The sequence below is a fragment of the Sebastes umbrosus genome, chromosome 16 (assembly GCF_015220745.1).
Source record: "Sebastes umbrosus isolate fSebUmb1 chromosome 16, fSebUmb1.pri, whole genome shotgun sequence".
NCBI lineage: Eukaryota > Metazoa > Chordata > Actinopteri > Perciformes > Sebastidae > Sebastes > Sebastes umbrosus.
The window spans coordinates 23,589,156-23,611,342 of record NC_051284.1 but is presented as its reverse complement, the minus strand read 5'-3'; the positions used below and the strand labels follow the sequence as shown (position 1 = coordinate 23,611,342).

The window sequence follows — 22,187 nt, the reverse complement described above, 5'->3', positions numbered from 1 at the left end:
AAATAACGCTCCAACATTGTGCTAAATTTTGGCAAGGAAAAACTCCCATGACCTCTGACCCCAAGATATGTGAATGAAAATGGGTTCTATGGGTACCCACGAGTCTCCCCTTTACAGACATGCCCACTTTATAAAATATAAAATGTTCTTTAATGCTGCTGTCTGCCCATTCCTCACACGCTAGCTTAACATCAGGTACAGTAAGGTGTTAGGTCACCACTGGTAAACCCAATTAGCGCCTTGTTTCCACTAAGACGAGCCAGTCAAAATGATCTGAGCTGAGTAAACAAGCAGGGAATAACTGTCTGGAGGGATGTGGGAATGTTTGTTGGGAATGCTTGAACGTGGTGCATCCGCAGTCGCAGGATGAGCGAACGTAACCGGCTTTGGAGCGCCTGGCCGCCAGCGCTTAAACCCGGCTAATCTGATTGGATTAACACCAACCTGCCTGGCTCCACATGAGCGTGCGCACATGCACTCACATAGACACGGACACCAACACACACATTTGTACTATATGCCAATCAGCTGGGGCTGCCTCCGCAGCTTCCTGGAGTTCATCTGGATTCTGGGTTGTGCTGGCTGGCTGACGGCACCATGCTGAGCTACAGCGCGCACGCGCATCCGCTCTCACGCCGTGCAAATACACACTTACACACAGAGCCATCTTAGAGTGCAGTGATTTGTGCTGTGAATCTGAAACAGACCCATTGAAAGAAGAGTAATGCCCAGCGCTTGACAACCGTGCTAATTGACTAGCCCCCTCCCCAGCAATGAAACTAAACGTTTTCACCCCTCCATCTTTTATCTTTTCAATCATTCCCTGACAGCTCTCCTCTTGTCCCACACTCATCCTCTTCCTCACATCACTCTTCATCATCTCCATCTCTCCCTCTCTCCTCGCCCCCGCCGTCCTTCCCCCTCCTCCTCCCCTTTCCCTCATACTCATACATGTAATCATTCATTAGAACCAAGGCAGTTGTCCATTAGGCAAAGCAGCCATTTTGGAAATTGCAGCAAATCTTCCATGAAAAGACATTTCCTCTAATGCGGTAGTCACGCTCGGAGGGAGCGGGAGAGGAAGATGGCAAAGGAGAGAAAGAAAGACGAGTGGGCAGAGATGGAGAGAGGAGAAAAAAAGAAGAGGAGAGAGAGAGAGGAAAGTGAAGGAGAAAGATAGAGAGTGAGCCCCCCGGCCATAAAGCCACCAAGCGGAAAGCAAGCCTGCTGTTTGATTATAGAGTGACACCATCATGGAGGGAAGGAGGGAGGAAAAGGATGGAAGGAGAGGGAGGGGAAAGTGTTTTAGAGGCAAGCAGAAGGGATGAAGAGGAGGCGGGAGAGAAAGAGATGGAGAGAAAAAACAGGGAGTGATTTGAGAGGGCCGAGATAGAGGCAGTAAAATTAGCCCCATCACTTCGCTTACTAAGACGCTCTATGACACACTAGGATTAATAACAGACACACACACACACACAGTCGTGAGATGTGCACATGCACGGGACAGATGGTATTCCCCATCTGAAAGTGTTCCTCTAATTTGAGTAAAGCGGTAGATACCTCCTTAACCAATTAGAAGCCCCATATCTAAGGCCTTGCATTAGGGTCTGTTTGTCTCACACTCTCATTAGTGTGTGTGCGTCCCATGGGATCCCCCGAAGAAGAGGTGGGAAATGACAAATCCACTCTGAGTGGCGCTCTGCCGACTATGGGAGTTCTTTTCTCCCACAATGCCACTGTTCGTCTCGATCTCATCTCATCGCCGATCAAAGACGGACCTGTCTCTCCTATTACCGACCATTCATCTCGCCGCCGCTCGCTGCTGCCTAATGCGCCTCCCTCGAAAAGCTGACACATTTGTCACCAGACCAAACTGAGCCTAATCCATCGTAGCATTTTTTCTCTCCACACAATTTATGAGATCCTGAATTTGAAAAACCACCGTATTCAATCCAATTTCCTCAATGTCTCCAAGATGTTTTTTTGCTCTCTTGAAGTAGAAACATGTTGAAGAGACCGTGCAGAGTGATACAGACCCATCTGTAGAATCAGTAAATAATACAGCCATGACAACAGGCCCTGGAAAATGTTACGCCATCAATAGAAAACAGTTCGATCGTGGACATTCAGAGATGTTCTTTAAAGAAAATCACAGAAATGTCAGACTGCTGGCTGCCTCTCTGTCATTTAAATGGCAACTGGTGAGCTCACCTAGTCATTATACTCTGCTTTGAGTCGATTTTCATTCTTCAAATATTAATTTGCATAATTTTGAGAATTAAATTTATTTATTTTGACATTCTTTGGGTCCAGGTTCTCAAATGGGAATATGATTTTTGTCTATGATAGTAAACTTGATATACTTGAATTAGGACTGTCAATCGATTAAAATACTTAATCGCAAATTAATCGCATATTTTTTTATCTGTTCAAAATGTACCTAAAAGGGAGATTTGTCAAGTATTTAATACTCTTCATCAACATGGGAGTGGACAAATATGCTTGCTTTATGCAAATGTATGTATATATTTATTACAGGAAATCAACTAACAACACAAAACAATGACAAATATTGTGCAGAAAACCTCACAGGTACTGCATTTAGCATAAAAAATATGCTCAAATCATAACATGGCAAACTGCAGCCCAACAGGCAACAACAGCTTTCAGCGTGTCAGTGTGCTGACTTGACTATGACTTGCCCCAAACTGCATGTGATTATCAAAAAATGGGCATGTCTGTAAAGGGGAGACTCGTGGGAACCCATAGAACCCATTTTCATTCACATATCTTGAGGTCAGAGGATCCCTTCGAAAAAAGCCATGCCAGTTTTTCCTCGCCAAAATGTAGCTTAAATTTGTAGCATTTTAGCCTCCTTCGCAACAGGCTAGTATGACATGGTTGACACCAATGGATTCCTTAGGTTTTTCTAGTTTCATATGATGCCAGTGTTTTCACTCTAGTTTTAAAACTGAATCCGCTATAACCTCAGAAAGATTGATTGCATTAATGCGTTAAAGAAATTAGCGTTATTATTCAGTTAACTTTGACAGCCCTAATTTGAATATAAGAATGTGTAAGAACGATATCTAGTCTCATATCACAATATCGATATAATATCAATATATTGCCCAGCCCTAATGTCAACACAGTTGATTGTACTTTTTACTATTTTCTGGCCTTCTTCTGGTTGACCAATAATGAAAGTAATTGTTTGATGCTGGTCTAAACATTAGCACATATATTTGTTTTCACCATCAAATGAAAGCATAAACCAATATGACAGTAAATGACAACTACAACTTGCTGAATAACTTTCAATTCTTTAATCTATTTCTCTATCTGTTCTCACCATTTTCTCCTTGTGGATGTGTTTTTTTGACATCCAGAAGGCATATATATGTGCTTCCAGTTGATGGAAATGGTACTAATTCACATTGTATTTTTGCAGCATTTAAAACGTTTGTGCAAAATTCACTTGACAGCTGGATGAGAAAACAGCTGCAGAGAGAGAGAGAGATGCTGGATCTCAAAACACTACAACTGCTGCTGCTGCTGCTTCTGCTGCTGCTGTATCTTCTTCTAATCTTATCTAGATTTCTAGATAGGCTGTTTTCCCTTTTCGGTTTCTCTCAGTTAACAAACGCATCTGCAAACCACTTCCTCCACAAAAGTGAGACACGTAAAACCACTGGTTGGGGCTGCAGGCTGTTTATCTCCACCACACTGACAATACGCACAGCTGAATTTAAAGCTATATGCGTACGACGCCGTGCCAAGAAATCACTCACTGCCGCTCTGTAAACACAGATGATCTTCTTCACACTTTCTACGGCCTCTTCGCCACACTGCTACTGCCCTCAAGACAAATGTCCCTAAACAAGCACTACCACGGTGACACAAGGGAGCCAAACAATGAGGGACACAAGGACTTAAACATGCCCAGATAAGAGCACATGTAGAGGAAAGCAGGCCGAAAAAGGAACAAAAACAGGAAGGGATTCCAGTTTCTCTCAAAGCTCCTCATTGCAGCGATTCCCTTCTCTTTCTTGTGGATGTAAAGCTGCGTGTAATATGGAGCAGCATTGTTTTTCTTCAGGGTGCTATTAAGCTTGTAGTCCCTTGTTTCTCCTGTCAGGAGTGATAGGATAGTGGATTATACCAGAGGCAACAGATCCTCTCCCATGCATGCATACCTAGACCTCTCTCATCTACGCTGCCTTCCTGTCTCTTCCTGTTCCCCTCTTCAGGTGCACACAAACACACACATAAATACACACACACATCCACACAAGTTCAGGCTTTGAAAGCAGTGCTCACAAAGTGATGAAAGGCCGTTTATCCTGCTTCTACTGTGATATCTCGGCTCGCCATGCAGAATGGCCGGACACGTTATCACCTCTGACCAGGGGAAACCACGGGAATCAGGACTGACGCCAGAAGCAAATACCAGCGCTAGTGTGTGTGTGTGTGTGTGTGTGTGTGTGTGTCCCAGCAGTAATAATCACCCGGATTAGAGCGGAGCCAAACCCCCGCAGGGTCCCCCTCTCCCCCCCTGCCGACCCAGCCCAGCCCTGCCCAGCCTGCAGCTCTGATCTCCAGTTTGAGCAGCCATGGGAAGCAGAGCAGCCGGCCTGACATCTCCATGCGCCTGGCTGCCAGACAGATAGGCAGAGAGGCGGAAAACACTCTTTAAATTCCCACGTATTTCCAACCCACCCTTTGTCCTATTGATCACCCACTGCCAAAATAAAATATTGAACAAGCTCAGGCGATACAAAGACACATAACCCATTCAACGAGCATAGCCTTTAACCACGAGGGTGCAGTGAAATGGAAGTTGATACAGCCGTCAATATGTCTGGGTGAGGGATGCAATATGTTGGCAACAACAATAGGGAGGCGCGCAGAAGAAGAAATGGGTTATAACTTAATAAGAATGCGCGCCATGTCTGGATACCTCGCAGTCAAAGCAAGGGATTATTACTGAGAGGAAGTGTTGCCTGGATGTATTACATATTTCACTCCCCACGCCTGAAATAAATTCAGCCGAATCGCAGTATGTGATTCAGTGGCACCATATCAACAATTGTCAGAGGCACTGTTGAGCTCCTGTGGCATTTGTGACAATGTCGATCTACATTTATCTCTCAGCATCTATTATCAACCCACCATCATCGACTTACATTTTAAAACCATACCATAACTGCCCCACATAGTGAGATGAAACACCTTTAATTTAAGATAACATACGTACATCCATTAACACCCTGTGGGAACTTTAATGCGTTTGTGGTATTCAGTTATGGCGTTATAATAACACCACTATATCACCTTCTGGTGCTTCATCTTCTCTGGTATCACTACTACTTTTTCTGTGTCATAAAATTGGGTCAAAAATAGCTGCAAAGTTTTGATATTGTGTGTGAAGAAATGCTTCAAAATGTACCATTAGATTAGGCCTGTTATAATTGTCTCTCTGGAGGAATAAGCCTGCTTTAAAGGCTGTTCTGTAAACCAGACAAAGATGTGTAAGAGGTATGGAGAGTAGATAGAAAATGTTAATACATTTTGATTTAATTTAGTGTGATTAGATTATTTATCTGACAGAAACACAAATCAGCTTTGTGAGTTTACTGTGACCTTATTGTACCTTTCTCTACTGTGACATCACACTGCAACACTCCTCTAAAATGACATATAATAACACAATAACCTAGTTTAAAAGTTGCAGAGATATACTCCTCAAAAATAGGACTATAGACTGCAAATTTCTGACATGTTAGTTCTTAAAAAATTCCACTTCAAAATGCTTCATAATCTCCAGTCAAGAAACCAAACATCACACTGCAACACTCCTCTAAAATAGCATATAATAACACAATAATCTAGTTTAAAAGTTGCAAAGATATACTCCTCAAAAATATGACTAAAGACTGCAAAATCATACTTCAAAATGCTTCATAATCTACAGTCAAGAAACCAAACATCATACTGCAACACTCCTCTGAAATGATATATAATAACACAATAATCTAGTTTAAAAGTTGCAGAGATATACTCCTCAAAAATATGACTATAGACTGCAGATTTCTGACATGTTATTTCCTAAAATCATACTTCAAAATGCTTCATAATCTCCAGTCCAAGTTGCGGAGATATACCCCTCAAATATATGACTATAGACTGCAAATTTTTGACATGTTATTTCCTAAAAATCACACTTCAAAATGCTTCATAATCTACAGTCAATAAACCAAACATCACACTGCAACACTCATTTAAAATGACATATAATAACACAATAATCTAGTTTAAAAGTTGCAGATTGACTATAGACTACAAATTTCTGACAAAAATCAAACTTCAAAATGATTCTTAATCTACAGTCAATAAACCAAACATCACACTGCAACACTCCTCTAAAATGACATATAATAACACAATAATCTAGTTTAAAAGTTGCAGAGATATACTCCTCAAAATATGTCAAATAGTTACTATAGACTCCAAATGTTCTTGATAAAACCACACTTCAAAATGCATGATAATCTACAGTCGATAAACCAAACATCACACTGCAACACTCCTCTAAAATGACATATAATAACGTAATAAAGTTGCAGATATATACTCCTCAAAAATATGGCTATAGACTGCAACATTTCTGACATGTTATTTCCACAACAAAAAAATCACACTTCAAAATGCATCATAATCTCCAGACCAAGAAACCAGACATCACACACATCTTTTTTTTGTACCTTTGATTCTTCTGTTTGTTCTCCTTCTTGTTGAGGACCCCCGGCACACAGTTGGTGAGCTCGGTCCAGTCGGCGTGCAAGCCGCAGCTCCAGCCGGTGGAGAACCGTGAGAAGAGCCAGGTCTCCTTGCGGTTCGGCCGGTAGCAGGTACACTTCTTCTGGCCCGGTCTGCAATCACAAGGGACCTCCAGACGGACATTCTGGACCAGGTGCCTGCCGAAGGTAGTCCCTCCTGTCTTCTGGATGTGCAAAAACACGATCACGTCCTCGCCTTTGATTTGGAAATCGATCGTCCTCTCCAGGTCCCTGACGGGGAAGTAGTATTTCTTAACGTAGTGGGGGTCCGGAGTGGGGAAGATGTCCCCCTCGTCTTCCTCCGTGAAATAACCGTGCGGGGATCCGAAATTGATCACCCCTGGAGCCACGTACTGATAGAGAATCAGCATAAAACACACGGATCCGACGACGATCAACAAGAATTTGCTGCTCCTCTCGACCATGTTCCTTCCAAGTGCGGCGGGTCCGACAGTACGCTACCATTTCCCAGTCAAGCCGACAACAGGCAGCAGGGCGCTCGGCTTCTGAAGCATCGTCTTCTCGCTCTCTCTCTCCGCTCCTCCGCTCCGTTTTTCGGGGCTCAAGAGTGGCTCATTCCGCTTGGAGACGACCAGCGAAGTTGTGTCATCGTTCTCCGTTCAGCAGCACCGTGAAAGACGCATTGTAAAGTCGTCTGAAAACACCCCTCTAACCCGTTATCCGACGACCCTCCCCCGTTTACTTTACTTTGGTTTACCCGTCTCTACTACACACACAACAGGCTCCCTGCATCACCATGGAGCTATGTACCCAGGATGCAGCGCGAATCCTACCTTTTCAACGGCTCTCGCTCGCTCGCTCGCTCGCTCGCGGCTCTCTCTCTCTCTCTCGCGCTCTGAAAACAGAGTGAAAAGGAGAGTCGCTTTAATTTATTGGTTGACACGTAACGACCGCGTCATCCGCCAGCAGCCAATAGCTGGAGGCCTCTACACATAGATAGATAGACCAGATCAGGGTCAGCAACCTTTACTATCAAAAGAGAAATTGTGGGAAATTGTGTGGCATGGAGGTGTGTGGAGGTGGTTTGGCCGATCCAGTCACAATCTGTCCTCAAAGCGTTTCGGGTGCATGTACACCTGTACTTTCATGTGGTCAAGCAGCACTATACGATTGCAATATATAAGTATATAGTATATAAGTCTAATGCAGTGAGGGCCAAAGTGCAAATGTTCGACGGAGTATTAGGGCCATATTGAGGGAAAAAACATCTGAGATTTCCAGAATAAAATCATAATATTACGAGAAAAAAGTCATACATTTACGAGAAAAAAAGTCGTAATATTACGAGAATAAAGTCATAACTTTACGAGAAAAAAAGTCGTAATATTACGACAATAAACTCATAACTTCACGAGAATAAAAGTCGTAATATTACGAGAATAAAGTCATAACTTTACGAGAAAAAACGAAAATAACACGTTAAATTACTACTTTATAATATTATGAATTTATTCTCATAACACTACGACTTTTTTCTCTTAAACTTATGACTTTATTATTATAATATTACGACTCGTTTTTCTTGTAAACTTATGACTTTATTATCATAATATTACAACTTTTTTTCTCGTAAACCTATGACTTTATTCTTGTAATATTATGACTTTATTCTCGAAATCTCATTTTTTTTTTTTCCCTCAATGTCGCCCTAATACTCCGTCGTAACTTTGTACCATAGACCTACAACAATGATGAATAAAAATGAAAATGTAAACAAGAAACAGTTATTCATTTCCATTTTTAAAAATCCACAGGTAGCCACTGGAGAGGAGCTAAAGAGCCGCAAATCCCATACCGTTACAACCCTAATACATAACAGTCCTGTCTATCTTTACCTTTATTTGTCCAGCTTTGTTGTCCTTGTCCCAAAGCTGTTATTTCTATTTCTGTGTAAGCACTTTGAGAGATATGCAAAAAGTAAAATTCCTTATTATGTGCACACATACTTGGCCAATTAAGGTGATTCTGATTTGGTTTTATAAAGTGTCTGTGGCTATTATTCTGCAATTGCCACTTGTGGCCACAGTGCCCGCAGTTCAGCAAGTTACACAGTCTTGCTTTAAGTGCAACATTCAGGTACTTCTACTTTACTTTGTACTTTGAAATATTGTACTTTTTCCTTCATCACATTTATTTAACAGCTGTAGTTACTTTGCAGATCAAGTTAGAGGCTATAAAAACCTATGATAAGCTTATAAAATACAACACATTACAGAATAGGCAAGGCTGAATTACCCTGCAGAGCCAGCCACAGGTTTGAAGACTTGATTATTCTTAAATGACTTTGGTAATATCCACCATTTGAGTACAACGAAAACTGAAATGGTAGGGTTTTAAGTGGCTCCTGCATTTTTATTCAAATCTCCCTGCCTTATACTCTAGAGGGTCCATGTTTCAAAACAGATAAATATCTAGCAAGTTTTTCTACAAATACACTTTATTGTTTTGGTTTGTGGTATTTATAATGACAAACTAGACGTCAGTTTTGACCCCTTTTTGTTTTTAAAGTTACCTCTACATCACACCATCAACCTTTACATCATAATAGGACTAACACATTAAAAAATAAATTTTAAGTTCTGGTTTAGGCTACAAATATGTGTTTTTCATATCAAAACCCAATGATATAATCATAATAATTATGATACGTCTTCAATTTCGGAATGAATTCCATCAATTTTTAAAGTGTTTTAAAACCTACATGTTTACGGTTCTTTTGATTTCCAATTCAAGATGTTATAATACTACCAGGGACAAGGTCTGCAAATTAGCTATGGCTAGAAGTCCTATATACGTTGCATCAGTTGCACTTTAATTAAGTGTAACAATGCCTATGTATTGTCCCTGTCAAATAAACTAATAATATAAATACAAATAAATAATCTCTTGCCCAAAAATATGCAACCACGATGATAAAATTATAATCTAAAGACTATTTCTTTAAAAGTGTCTTTTTAAAGGTGTTGTGAAATTGTGATTTTTTTTGTGGGAAATACAGTATAGGTACATTATTTTCATCATTCATTCTTGGTCTTTTTTTCTCTCTATACATAAAAAAACAAAGATGGAAAACTGTACAAATAACTTAAAAAAGATGATGAATTTCTCAAGAAAAGTTAGTAGCCTACCACTCATTTTACAGAAACACAGACATACATATATAAAAGTCAAAATAGAGACTGAATGGAGAACCAACAATAGCAATAGTGAAGACAATGGAGTAGAAGCGCTGCTGGGTCTCTGTGGTAATCACATACAGGTGCTCTTTGGATCCTTCAGGTGTATTGGGCTCATTCAGTCTTGTGAATGGTTCATTGCATGGGTGGAATATGGTCTCAAAAAAGTACATTTATTATTGCCATGTAAAATAAAGGCATTTTAATTTTGTTCAAACACTACAGTGTGCCTTGGATTATTTTTGAGGGAGACTTGCATTTTGTAATTTTTTGAGATCATATTCCACCCATGCAATGAGCCCTTCACAAGACTGAATGAGATTATATAAAGTCTTTTAAATGCACAGAAAAGCACTAAATGAAATGTGGAAGTTGGGTAACTTCTTGGATTTATAGAGGAAGTGGAAGTAATTCAGTGAATCATTCTCAATGTAGCTTCCTTATTCCTGTAATCAGGAATTTGAAATAGCAAAATAAGAAGTTTCTCAACAGTTTGATTGGTAAAAAGCTCCAAACTGTTTTGTTTGAAAGAAAGCTCAAATGTCTGACAACCATGAGATCAACCCATTCCTGTTGTTCCCATTGCTTCTCATGTTGCTACCACTGGTGGTCAGCACTGAGACCTGCTGCTACTGCTGCTGCTGCTGCTGCTGCTGCTGCTGCTGCTGCTGCTGCTGCTGCTGCTGCTGCTTCTTTAATGCACAACTTGTCAGGCATATTTATGTGATTCCCAGGGGCGATCACTGTCGAACATATTTTGACTAATCACATCTACTAGTGGCATGCTTCAACTGCTGGATGTTGTTCAGATAAGACTGGCTCCACCAAAAGCTGACAGGGTACTTTTTTATTTTTTTTCCCACCACCAGTGGCCCCTGAGGTTTAGCTGCAATTTCCCAGGCATTTGTTATTGCAGATGTTTATTGTGGTAATAGGGCAGAGCGAAATGACTGGCTGCGTGTAATCTTAGTAAGCTACCAGGGCAGATTCCCACATGTTTTTTAAATGAAGCTCAATCAGTAAGATCAGCCCAATCAGCAGGCCCGGGGGTGTGAAAGCAGCAGTTGGTTGTGGCTGATGGCAAATGAGGTTGGTAAGGGATGAGGGTATATTTCCACTTTGAGTGGTTTGGGTTGATGATGTGTGATGTGTGTTTAGTCACGCTGTAATTGCCCGTGTGCTTATCCACAGTTTCGGCTTCCATGATTTCCCAGTTGGACCTGGCGTGTTCTCAACTCCTTCCTGAAACCTGTCATAACTTATCTAGTAGTTTACGAGGGCCAGGTGTTCATGATATCTCCAGATACATCGATACAGCAGACACTTTAATAACTGTTTCAGTACTTAGAAATTGCTTCCCTTCTTTTCCTTTTAAAGCTAGAACTAGAAGTCTTCGCCCATTATAAATGGCTTTAATAATGGTCACACATGTACTAATGCATTATAGATTATCCTTTCTATTTGGTAATAGTATATAAGTGTTGGAAACCCATTAATAAATGCTTGTGGGGTCTCACACTAATCCATCAAGTGTGCTGTTATACATGTTAATAGTGTGTTAATAAATGGATTTTGATCCCGATTTTTAGTTAGTGGGTCTTACTGATGAATTAAAGAGCTAAATGTTAAGGTTAAGGTGAGGTTTGAGGTAAATTAAATGAATTTTTCACAACCTGGCAACCCAAAAGTTGTTCTTATTAATGACTTGTTGCTGATCTATAAAGCATTAGTAAATAAACCACTGATAAAGTCATTAGTTTCAACTTACATAACCCTTTCATAAATGGTGACTTATTAGAAAGTGTTACCAAATGTTGATGAATCGTCTTAGTCATCATTAAGTTACAACATTTCAAAAAAAGAGGAACGTCTCAACACGAGATCCCAAACAACACATTTCTTTAAACAGATGTTTTGATCTGAGTCAGATCCCCTTTTTGTTCACTGGTAGATCCGACTGAGACTGAAAAGTTAAGAATATATTTGGATTTTGCAATGTATGTCAGACAAAAAAAATAAATTTTAAGATGCAAAGGTGGATTTTATATACATAAAATATGTATTGAAAATGTCTTTTCCTCACTGGCTGAAACTAACATTTCTTTTAAAGATGATCTTTTTGTTATTATTATCTCTTTATTGGACAGTTTAAAGTCAAGGCTGGATTGCCACCCAAGTAAGATCCAGGTTTACAGAGGGTCAACTGGTTTGTACTGGTAATCTGCACCACTAAAACTCAATATTAACTGATAAGATGAAGACTTTAAGGTGGGTCTTGAAGAGGATCTATCTGTTAAAAGTGTATTTTTTAGATTACTAAGGCTGTCCTCGACCAAAGAAATTCTTAGTCGACTAACACATACGATTTTGTCAACTAATCGATTCATTAATGTAATGGACAGATCTGTGAAACTGAGTTTCTCCACAAATAATCACACACAAGCATCACTTTAAGTTTTGTGTTTACCAGAGATGTGCTCATAAGTTTCTTGTAAATAAGTCATTCACCATGATAAAAGCATAAAAAATGACTTATTGACTAAAGAAATCTTAGTCGACTGAGATCAAAACGACCGATTAATTCACTAATCGACTACATATTCCTAAATGAATTAGTATAATCAAATGAACGGGTAGACCGGGTAGTGTGGGGGTTAATAGAGGCCCAGCAGCCAATTTCTGCACCAGGGCCCCATAGGGGGTTAATCCAGCCTGCTTAGAGTGATATAGACAGAGAATATGGAGAGAGAGACAGAGAGAGAGAGAGACAGAGAGACGAGGAGGGGGTAGGATTTACTGATTATTTGCTCTATGAATGTCTGGAAATAGTGATTAATGCCACACAATTTCCCAGAGCCCAGGGTGACGTCTTCACATTATTAGTTTCATTTAACCAACAGTTTCAAATGCAAAGATGTGTTGTTAACTATGATGTGAGACGGAGAAAAGCAGCAATTATTACATTTGGAAAGCTGGAACAAAGAATTTAGTTATTTTTAATTACCCAATAATCAAAATGGGTGCTGGCTAATTTTCTATCAGTCAATTATTCAACTTATTGTTTACATTTTCCTTTCCATCTGGTTACATCCAACACTGAACTCTGTCCTTTCCCACCTTTGTCCTTTACACCTGGTATTAAAATGCATTTTGGGTGATCGGATTGCAATCGTATAGTGCTGCTTGACCACATGAAAGTACAGGTGTACATGCACCCGAAACGCTTTGAGGACAGTTTGTGACCGGATCAGCAAAACCACCTCCGCAGGTGGTCGGGGACGCACTGTGACCACACTGAACGCAAGTGTAAATGCAATTGCGTTTTCAATCCACATAAAACTACGTAAGCTTCGGTAGCAGTCAAGAGCAAATATTCAAAGCTTCGGCCAGGTGTGTGTGTGGGGGGGTCACTTTGGTCACTGGACTGCCGTGACCAGAGAGATCACCGCCACCGCTCTGTCTGCGCTCAGCGTCTCCTCTCCACAACCTTCTGTGTGTGTGCGGGTGTAGACGTACCTCAAAGTCACGTTTGCGGGCGCTCTCCCCCTAAACGTTGGCGTTATGAGGTTGATATGTCCGGTAGTGCTCGGCTGCAAGCCCGTGTGTAATGCGGCCTCTGGAGGCTTCCTCTCAGCCCTTTCAGACGGAGCAATCGGATCTCAATGTGCACACTGAAGACACAAATGAATACAAGGTGTAAATGTAATCAGATTATTGGAGACATCACGATACGAGACATATTTTAATGCAAGGTGTAAAGGGGGTCTGGAGCTGAGCTGAGCGGGTTGAGGGCAACCAGCGTGTGTGAGCCGTTCTCACTTTTGAATAATTCAACCCTGTTTATTTACATGTTCTTTACTTACACTGAAGCAGCATCCGCCTGTCACACTGCTGTTAAACACACTCATGATTATGACTTCTGCCTCGCCCCTGGCATTACCCGCTTGTATTAAATACCGGGAAGATTTGCGAGAGTGTGTGCGTGCGCGTCTCGCTGCGTTCGTACGACAGAGAGAAAGCGACTGAGAATATTAATACTGTGTGTTTGTGACGGGACGTTGGCGTGTGTTTGTGTGTGTGTGTTTTGCTCGCACCATGCGCAGTGTCATTATGAGCGGCGTTACTTAAAGAAGATGGATGTCACCGAGTGTGTTGCCCTCTGGCTCGGGTATAGAGATATGACAGTCTGTTTATCATCAGAACCAGTTTATTGTTGCTTTTGCATAATGATCCTGTTTAGATGGATATTTTTCACAGTGTTTCCAGAGGCTTTGAGCTGTGTATTATGTCCTGTCTCAGTGTCTCACTCGCACACACACAACGTGTCTCTTTGTATTTCTGGCACATTTTTTTATCAATGAGGTTTGTCTTGTGATAATGAAATAAGAGCATATTTCTAAGAAGAAACACACTTAAACAAGCGCATGCAAATATTTACATATGTATGAGGCCCGTGAAATGCCCCCAATTAAAATGCTCTGCGTATTAATAAATAAACAGGTGGTCAGTGGATTATAGCAGGTTGTCATGTTGACACAAGCTAAACAGAGTTCATCCATGGTGCTTTACATATTTGTCTTGATTTTTAGGAATCTGCTCGCAGCCTCCTAATGTCCGCCCTGCACACACACACACACACACACACACACACACACACACACACATCATGCTCAGACATGCCCCGTCTGTTTGTGCTTTATTTTTCATTCAGCCAGCGGCCGAGACCGAATTCCACGGAGGGGAAAAACACAAAAACAAAAGGCAACAGGGTATTAAAACTAACACACACACTCACACACACACACACACACACATTTTCCCAACTCTGTAGTGAACTTAGTTTTTGTGAATGCAGCGGCGTATTTGTTTGCTTTTTCTAAGTAAACAGGCAGAAATTAAGTCAAAATAATTACCAATCTGTTTTCATCACGGAGCCCTGAAATGAATTATTCCCTGAACCTTCGGAGTGTTTCAGACACAAATATTTTCTTTGGATGTGCCTAAGGGGGGAAGTGCACACTGTAGAAAGAAAACAAAACTGGGCGCCATCTATTTCCTACATTCCAGAGTCTGTTAGTGTTTGAGCGTGTGTGTGTGTGTTTGAGGAAGAGCAACTGTTCACTGAGGAAGTTTGGGAGTGTGTGTGTTTATACATGATGTTAGATTTGAGTCATTGTGCAGCCATGTGTGTGTATGTACGCCATACGGATGTAAATGTGTGCATACAGGTGTGTGTTTGCGTGTTTGTGCTTTACATGTCAGCTTGTTGTCCGTGTGTACAAGTCAGTTTGCATTTGTGTAAATGAATGAATAGATTTTGACACTGCAGTCCCACATTAAAGGGGACCTATTATGCTTTTGTGCTTTTCCCCTTTCCTTAAGTGTGTTATTTATTCTTTGTGCATGTAAAATGTCTGCAAAGTTATAAAGCCACATCAAGGGGAGTTACTCTCCCGCACAGAAACACTGCTCCTGAACTGCCTGAAACACTTCCCTTTCCTTCCGTAACATAGTGATGTCACCAAGTAACACAATTGCATAATACCTGCCTATAGCGGCTAGTTTGGCACACCCTCAAACAAAGCTAGTTAGAGCGGAGCTGAAGCGGAGTCCAAAGAGTTTGGAGAGTCTCACTGAGTTAGATTTAGGGAAAAAACAACATGGTTGGGCTTAAAGTACTACATTTGTATACAGTGAAAATGAAACTGAACATTGTGAACAGGGGACACTAACTGATTGTAACGTGAAAGTGAAACGTGACGCACAGGACACAAACAGCGGTCTCCTGGATGAAAGCCCTAATTGTTGGACCTATCCATCCTCTTTCGCTCTTTAAACTACGTCACCACAGCACTTTCTCTGAGAGTTTACTGTTGCCGCGGATGGGTTTACATTGTTGTTAATTGATAGCCTGGAGCGTCTCATACCGTAGCTAAAGGGTGCATTGTGCGTTGGTATCACACGCCGGCGGCCGTGACAAAGCCCCGGTATTTGACGCCCTGGGAATGAGAACGGGCTGAACATACTCTGAATGCCCAACAACAAAATAGGAGGCAGACCGTGTTTGAATTTAAACTTTTTTCATTCAAGCATCCATAAGATTATTAGTAATGCAGGTAAACACCTCACTGAAAGCATCAGTATGCTTCGAACAAAGTGCTCGTCCCTCTGCACCTCTCTGACTTTGGGTTCGGTGGAATGCATCCAGCAATTTTTGTAACTTTTGTAAACCAACAATCCGACATGGATGGAGCATGCAGCGATCATTCAAGAGTGCGGAGGGGAGAAAGTAGCTACTGAACTTCTCTCTCTCTCGAGTCTTCTTTTCAACCTTTATCCTCTTCTACTTCCATCACTTTTGATGTGCACAATAGAGTGCAACACAATGAATGCCTCTAAGAAGAGACTGTGCGCCGTTATCCTCATTTGTACAATTCATTCCGCTGTGCCCCTTCTCTATCAGAGCAGTCGACCCAACCTTTCGAGTGAGGCCATTCAGAACAGGTACAAACACTTTTTTCCTCAAGACGTGGTTTGACGACACTAGTTCGTTTTTAAGCACCCTCCAGGCTTAAACTTCCTCATGTCTCCTATCTGTCTCACACTGCTTAAACATTCCTCTCTGTACACACATTTATGAGCGCTCGTGCTCGTGCTTTTCTCTGCAGGGCTGTTATTTTCTAGTGACAAGTTGACCCTTGAACATTTTGCCAGAGGACATATGTTTTCAATGGGTGTGTCAGGTTTAACACTTAATTCTCTCTCACAGACATGTGGGATTAAAGTCAATAGGCGTGTTTGTCTATAGGGAATTGGATTATCTCATGTTTCAAGGCAGTTGTTAATGATTAGGGCTGTATTTAAAATGCTGCGCATAACCACTGTCTACTTGCTGCTGAGCATGTATTGATTTGTGGAGATTACTTGAGCTTAATAGCTGATGGCTCACAAACAAGACTGAATTCAAATATTTTGTAAAAAAACGGGTTAAACATGATCACCGAAGCTGCAAATTTGTCATTGAAAATATGTTACATTGGTGCAGGTAAAAGATATTTGCAAAACAAAGTGTTATTGTATAAGTAAGTTTAATTTCTTTGCATATGTCGGTCTAATTTTCAAAATAAAGTCAATGTTTACGCTCTCTTTCACTAGGCAGCGGCTCAGTCCAATCTGAATGCAGATGAGCTCAGCACAGACATCGTAGATCCCAATTTTTGTGAAGGAAATGCCTTGTGATCGGTGAAGAATAATATTGCACTCAATATCAATTTTCTCTGTCAACATTTGCCTTGGGAAATTTAGCTGGTACAATGGCAGAGGACTCGAATAACCAAAGCTCTTTGTTTGAGTGGAGTGCAATCTGATCTAGCTGCTGCTCCAGTTCTTGGAAGACAACGGACGGCTAATGGAAGCGGCGTAACCTCACACTGTCTCACTCTCTTCCCTCCTTTCTCCCTTCTACCACTCTCTTTCTCCCTCCCTCCCATCTTTCCTTCCTTTCATTGTAAGCCACATAAGGTTCTCACAGAGAGAAATCGACACCATCCTCTGTCACACCGCTTATCTCCTTTGAAATAAATGGACAATAATTACTGGGTTGTTGGTGGTTTTCACCTCAAAGTCCCACGTTTCCTCCTCTCGTCTGTTTCATCTGAGCCTCACCCTCTGCCCTCTAGCGCAACTTCCGCCTCATGTCAATTACGCATTATTGGCATGACGGATTGGCAAACACTATATTGTTCCAAAGATAGCTGCAGAGTCTGGCTCCGGTATTGCCTCTCTGCCATGAGCAGATTGTTTCCAAAGCTCTGTTTCAATCGTCCGATGGACCTGCCAAGGTATCTTCACTGGACATGAAAACAAATGTCTGCCTCCCATTATGGTCAGATGTGATCGCTGCCAAGATGCAGTACCTTCAGTTTCCAAACTGTTCATGGCATGTTGAATTCAGAGGAAGTGGAGAAACATTTATATACCCCTAATCCATGTAGGTAGAGTTGATCCCAACTGTTAAAGAAATACGTACTTCAGAGTTGGGAAATTGGACAAATACATTGTCTATATTGGTTGTTTTTTTGGGCGATTGTTTGGGCGATGTTTGTAATTTAATTTTGCTAATTTAATGGTCTGCCTCCGAAGAACAAGAGCCACACCATGCCATGCATACACACATACCTGCATGCGAATATATTGGCAATCGCCGGTTGTTGGGCCCAACCCTAATGTACTTTGACATTTTGGAAAATATGCCTGCTCGCTTGGTGAGACAAATCCTAAAAATGACGTTCCTATACAACAAAACTGCATTGTTAATGACGTTTAGAGTGAAGCAAACATATATCACAAATACGTTTGTAATGGTAGTCTGCGGAAATCTGTGTAGGAAGGAGGTCAGGGTGGATGGATAGGTCTAACAAATACAGGACGTTCACTCAGGAGACCTTTGTCCGTGTCCCGTGTGAAACGAAACCAAAAGTCAACGTTGACTTACTTTAATTTACATAACAAACATACCTATTTAACGCCAAACCAAGATGTTTTACTAAACCTAACCAAGCAGTTTTGTTGCGCTTTTGTTTTGTTTTGTTCCAGTCTACAATATTAACCATGTGTTTAAAACCGCGACCATAACCCAGGAAAAAATACATTTCCCCCAATGCAGTTTAGCTGTATGGGAATGTAATTTTGCAGGAGACATGGTTGTGCTGAGGGTTTAGATACTACTACTCTCATGTTTGAGTTAAGTAAAAATCCACAGACTTGAACTTTTCTAAAGAATGATGATCTATCAGTGGGTGTTTCAGGTGCTGGAGTGAAGCGCTGACATTTGGGAATTGCCCTTTACAACTTAAAAATCTCAAACTACATTGATGGAGAATCAAAAAAGATAAGCAAACATTGACACTGCTATCTGGCATTTGACTAAAGTATACTATATACATTTTGGAAAATACACATATTAGCTTTCTTGTCGATTAATACCACTCTCATGTCTGTGCATTAAATGTAAACTACAGCCAGGAACAATAAGTTTAGCTTATTACACGGCTTTGTTGAATACTCAATTCTGATTGGTCAATCATGGCGTTCTACGGTACCGTTGCGATGGGCGCAGTTCTGATGTCGGACTCTGGCGGACCGTTTTTGTGTCAAATGATTGATTTCTTAAGTAAGTAGCCGTGTAATAAGCGGGATAATGTACAGCTAGCGGGTCATTGTTGTAAAATAAACCCCTTCAGGGCAATGTGGCACTCCGATGGGGTACACCTCTCCGCTTCTTACTTTGCTTTAAGACTGGAAACAGGGACCAGCTAGCCTGGCTCTGTCCAAACTAAGGAAACAAAATCAGCCTACCAGCACCTCTAATGCTCACAAATTAACACATTATATCTTGTTTGTTTAATACATTCAAAAACCAAAGATAAAAACTACACGTTGTGGTTTTATGAGTAGTTAGATCTCATTGTTCTCATCGTCTTAATGGCTGTAATGCTTCATATTTAACAGACAGACATAAGAGTGATCTTTTCAAAATGTCAAACCATTCCTTTGAGTCTTGGATGTCTGATCCTCCCATTAGCAGATGAGCACACCAAACATGATTTAAAAAGAGCATATGTCTCTTCAATTGAATTATGACAAGGTAATTTTGACTTAATGTTTATAGTGACTAAATGTTCTCTGCATTGTTTTTTTATTCATATCAGCAATTTTCCAGCATCTGCATATTGATTTTCATAAAATGAATGGAAAACAAATGCAGCGTGGAAGGTAGTAAACACACATTCATCACTCTAACAATCTATAAAATACTGGAGGAAATGGTTGGTGGTGAAATAAAGTATACACCATTTGTAGTAAATGGGCCAAAACACTGTTATGTTCCTTTAAGACAATGAAGAAGACGCTAAACCAGTGGTTCCAAACCTATTTTCCTTGAAGCCCCCCTACTTGTATCTAAGAAAAACTGAACCAGCCCCCCCATATTTTCTGACGTCATCACCCTTAAAAAAATGACAAATCCTCAAAAAGAAAATCCTCAATTTGAATAATGTGATTCAGTGTATTAAATGAGTTAGTCCTTTTTTTTATTAAATCAACTTTCTTTAATGTCTACATCTCAGCATTTTCAAACATAAGTAAAGGAATGATGTCTTGATTGATTAACCAAGCGAATGCATACTTTATATATTTACATACATACTTTTTTTAACAACTTAATTAATTTACTTTAATAGTATTAGAGCCGAAATAGATTTTTTTGTTATTGTTGTTAAATAAATTGAATTTATGTTGCTGTTAAATTGCTGCTAGACCACCCCCGTTAATATAGGTACTGTATGTGCCTTCGTTTGTGTGCGGCAAGCGGGAGAACAAACAGGTTTTTGGCTGCATTGAAAATGTTTTTGAAAGGCTAAACGCCAACAAATATGGATTGAAGCAGAATATTTCGTTAAATAAAAACGTGTTGTACATTTTGTAAATGATTACATCTATCTTTTCTCAATATATTTTGACTTTTGGACTTTACAACGCTCTGGAGTTATTGAAAATGTTTGGATCACGCGAGTTGGAAAAAATGTGTGATTAATTTGCGATTTAAATATTTAATCGATTGACAGCCCTAAAAAATATATATATCTTTTTAAATAGACAGACTTTTAAGTGTGTTATTATAATTTTAGTTATATATGGGCAAATCTAATTTTGACAACCTCAGAACAGATATTCTCAGTGCACCCCCTGTAATCTTTCCCGGACCCCAGGCTGGGAACCACTGCTCTAGTCAACCCGTTTTCTTTTTTTTTTTAATTAGGTTGGGTGACATCATCTGGATCACACAGGAAATTGAGCAGCAGATGGATGTTGGATTAGAAATAAAATAGTATACATTTCCCCTCTGTAATTTTATTTGTTTCTTTTTCTGCATTTTGTCAGACGGACGCAGAAGATAAAGTCCATGACGGGATATTGAAAGATGGAAGCCAGAGTGCTGAGCTCCTCCCCCTCCCTCTCCCTCTCCTCCCCCGCCGCCTCTTCTGCCTCCTAAGTATAAGCAGATTAAAGTTAATGATCTAAAGTGAATTAGATATTTAATCATCTTATCATCTTAGCGTAGTCAGGTCATAACTCTGCGCTGATCTGAAATCCCGTCTGTTTGACGGCGCACAGCAGAAGCACAATAAGCCAAATTCAGAGGTCGGTTTGGAGCCTCCAGTAGGTTTCCACTAAATCAATTTGGAGATTGAGAAATTAAATTCCCCACCCATGATATTTTTTCCAACTTTGGTATGATGCAAAACCTGTGTGATTGAGGACAGTAATGGAATAGAACTGACCCCGAAAGATACAAAAAAAAAATAACCTGAGAGACGCCTCTGCTGATTCATCTAATTTCCTTCCTCCTTTTTAAACTGCTCTCTTCATCCTCCCCTTTGCTGCACTCTCTATCACCCTCCATCTGAACTCTCACTGATTGAGGTGCGAGCACTTTGATTTTGCACACTTGGTTGCTCCTCGCACGCACACACACACACACACACTCTTTTGCTCTCAATTTACCCTCGTTGAGTTTCTCCCTCTTCTCGCTCGGGTTAAGGTTCCCTCTCTAGTTGTCTCTCCATCCTAATTTCATTGCATCGCCTCTCTCCTCTGTCGATATACCTGAATTAATTTCCATCTGCTCATCGCTACCCACTTTACATCCTCTCAGCCGGGAACATTTTAACACTGCGCTGTGGTTGTATTCGCGTGTATGTGTGTGTGAGTTTCTCTGCTCTGCATCTCAGTGTATTCTTACATTTTCAGAAAAAAAACCTTCATGCAGGAATTCTTGAAATCTCCACGCGGAAAAAACGGAACGCTGTCATGTTTTCCAATACTTGGCTGTGTGACTCATATTACCAATTCGCCATGACCGTCTGTCTCGGGTTGCTCAAGGTTCACCACCAGACAGATCTGATGATGGAGTTTCGTGGCGACAAGAGGGAAGGGAGGGAAAAGACATGGAGAGACAGACACACGAGTGAAACATGGATGTAAGACAGCGGTGATGTTAGACTCTAATTAGGGATGGTCAAGCACGCTTAAATTTCATCTCAGCACCCCTAAAAATAATTATCAAACCCTCTGAGACCTGACATCACTG

At 40.7% G+C, this 22,187-nt stretch overlaps 1 protein-coding gene across 2 annotated transcripts in view; it reads right to left on the bottom strand.

The window, feature by feature from the left end:
• hs6st1a (heparan sulfate 6-O-sulfotransferase 1a) overlaps window positions 1-22,187 on the bottom strand; it is a 166,207-nt gene that overhangs the window by 59,939 nt on the left and 84,081 nt on the right. The window contains exons 1-3 of one of the 2 annotated variants that reach the window (XM_037796647.1): window positions 14,950-14,967; window positions 13,553-13,707; window positions 6,765-7,695 (exon numbers count right to left, since the gene is read on the bottom strand). In XM_037796647.1, coding sequence (XP_037652575.1) covers window positions 6,765-7,264 — 500 coding nt within the window. In that variant the 5' untranslated portion in view covers window positions 7,265-7,695; window positions 13,553-13,707; window positions 14,950-14,967. Of the gene's footprint in view, window positions 1-6,764; window positions 7,696-13,552; window positions 13,708-14,949; window positions 14,968-22,187 lie in introns of those variants that run through there. The other variant, XM_037796646.1, reaches the window with a different exon arrangement.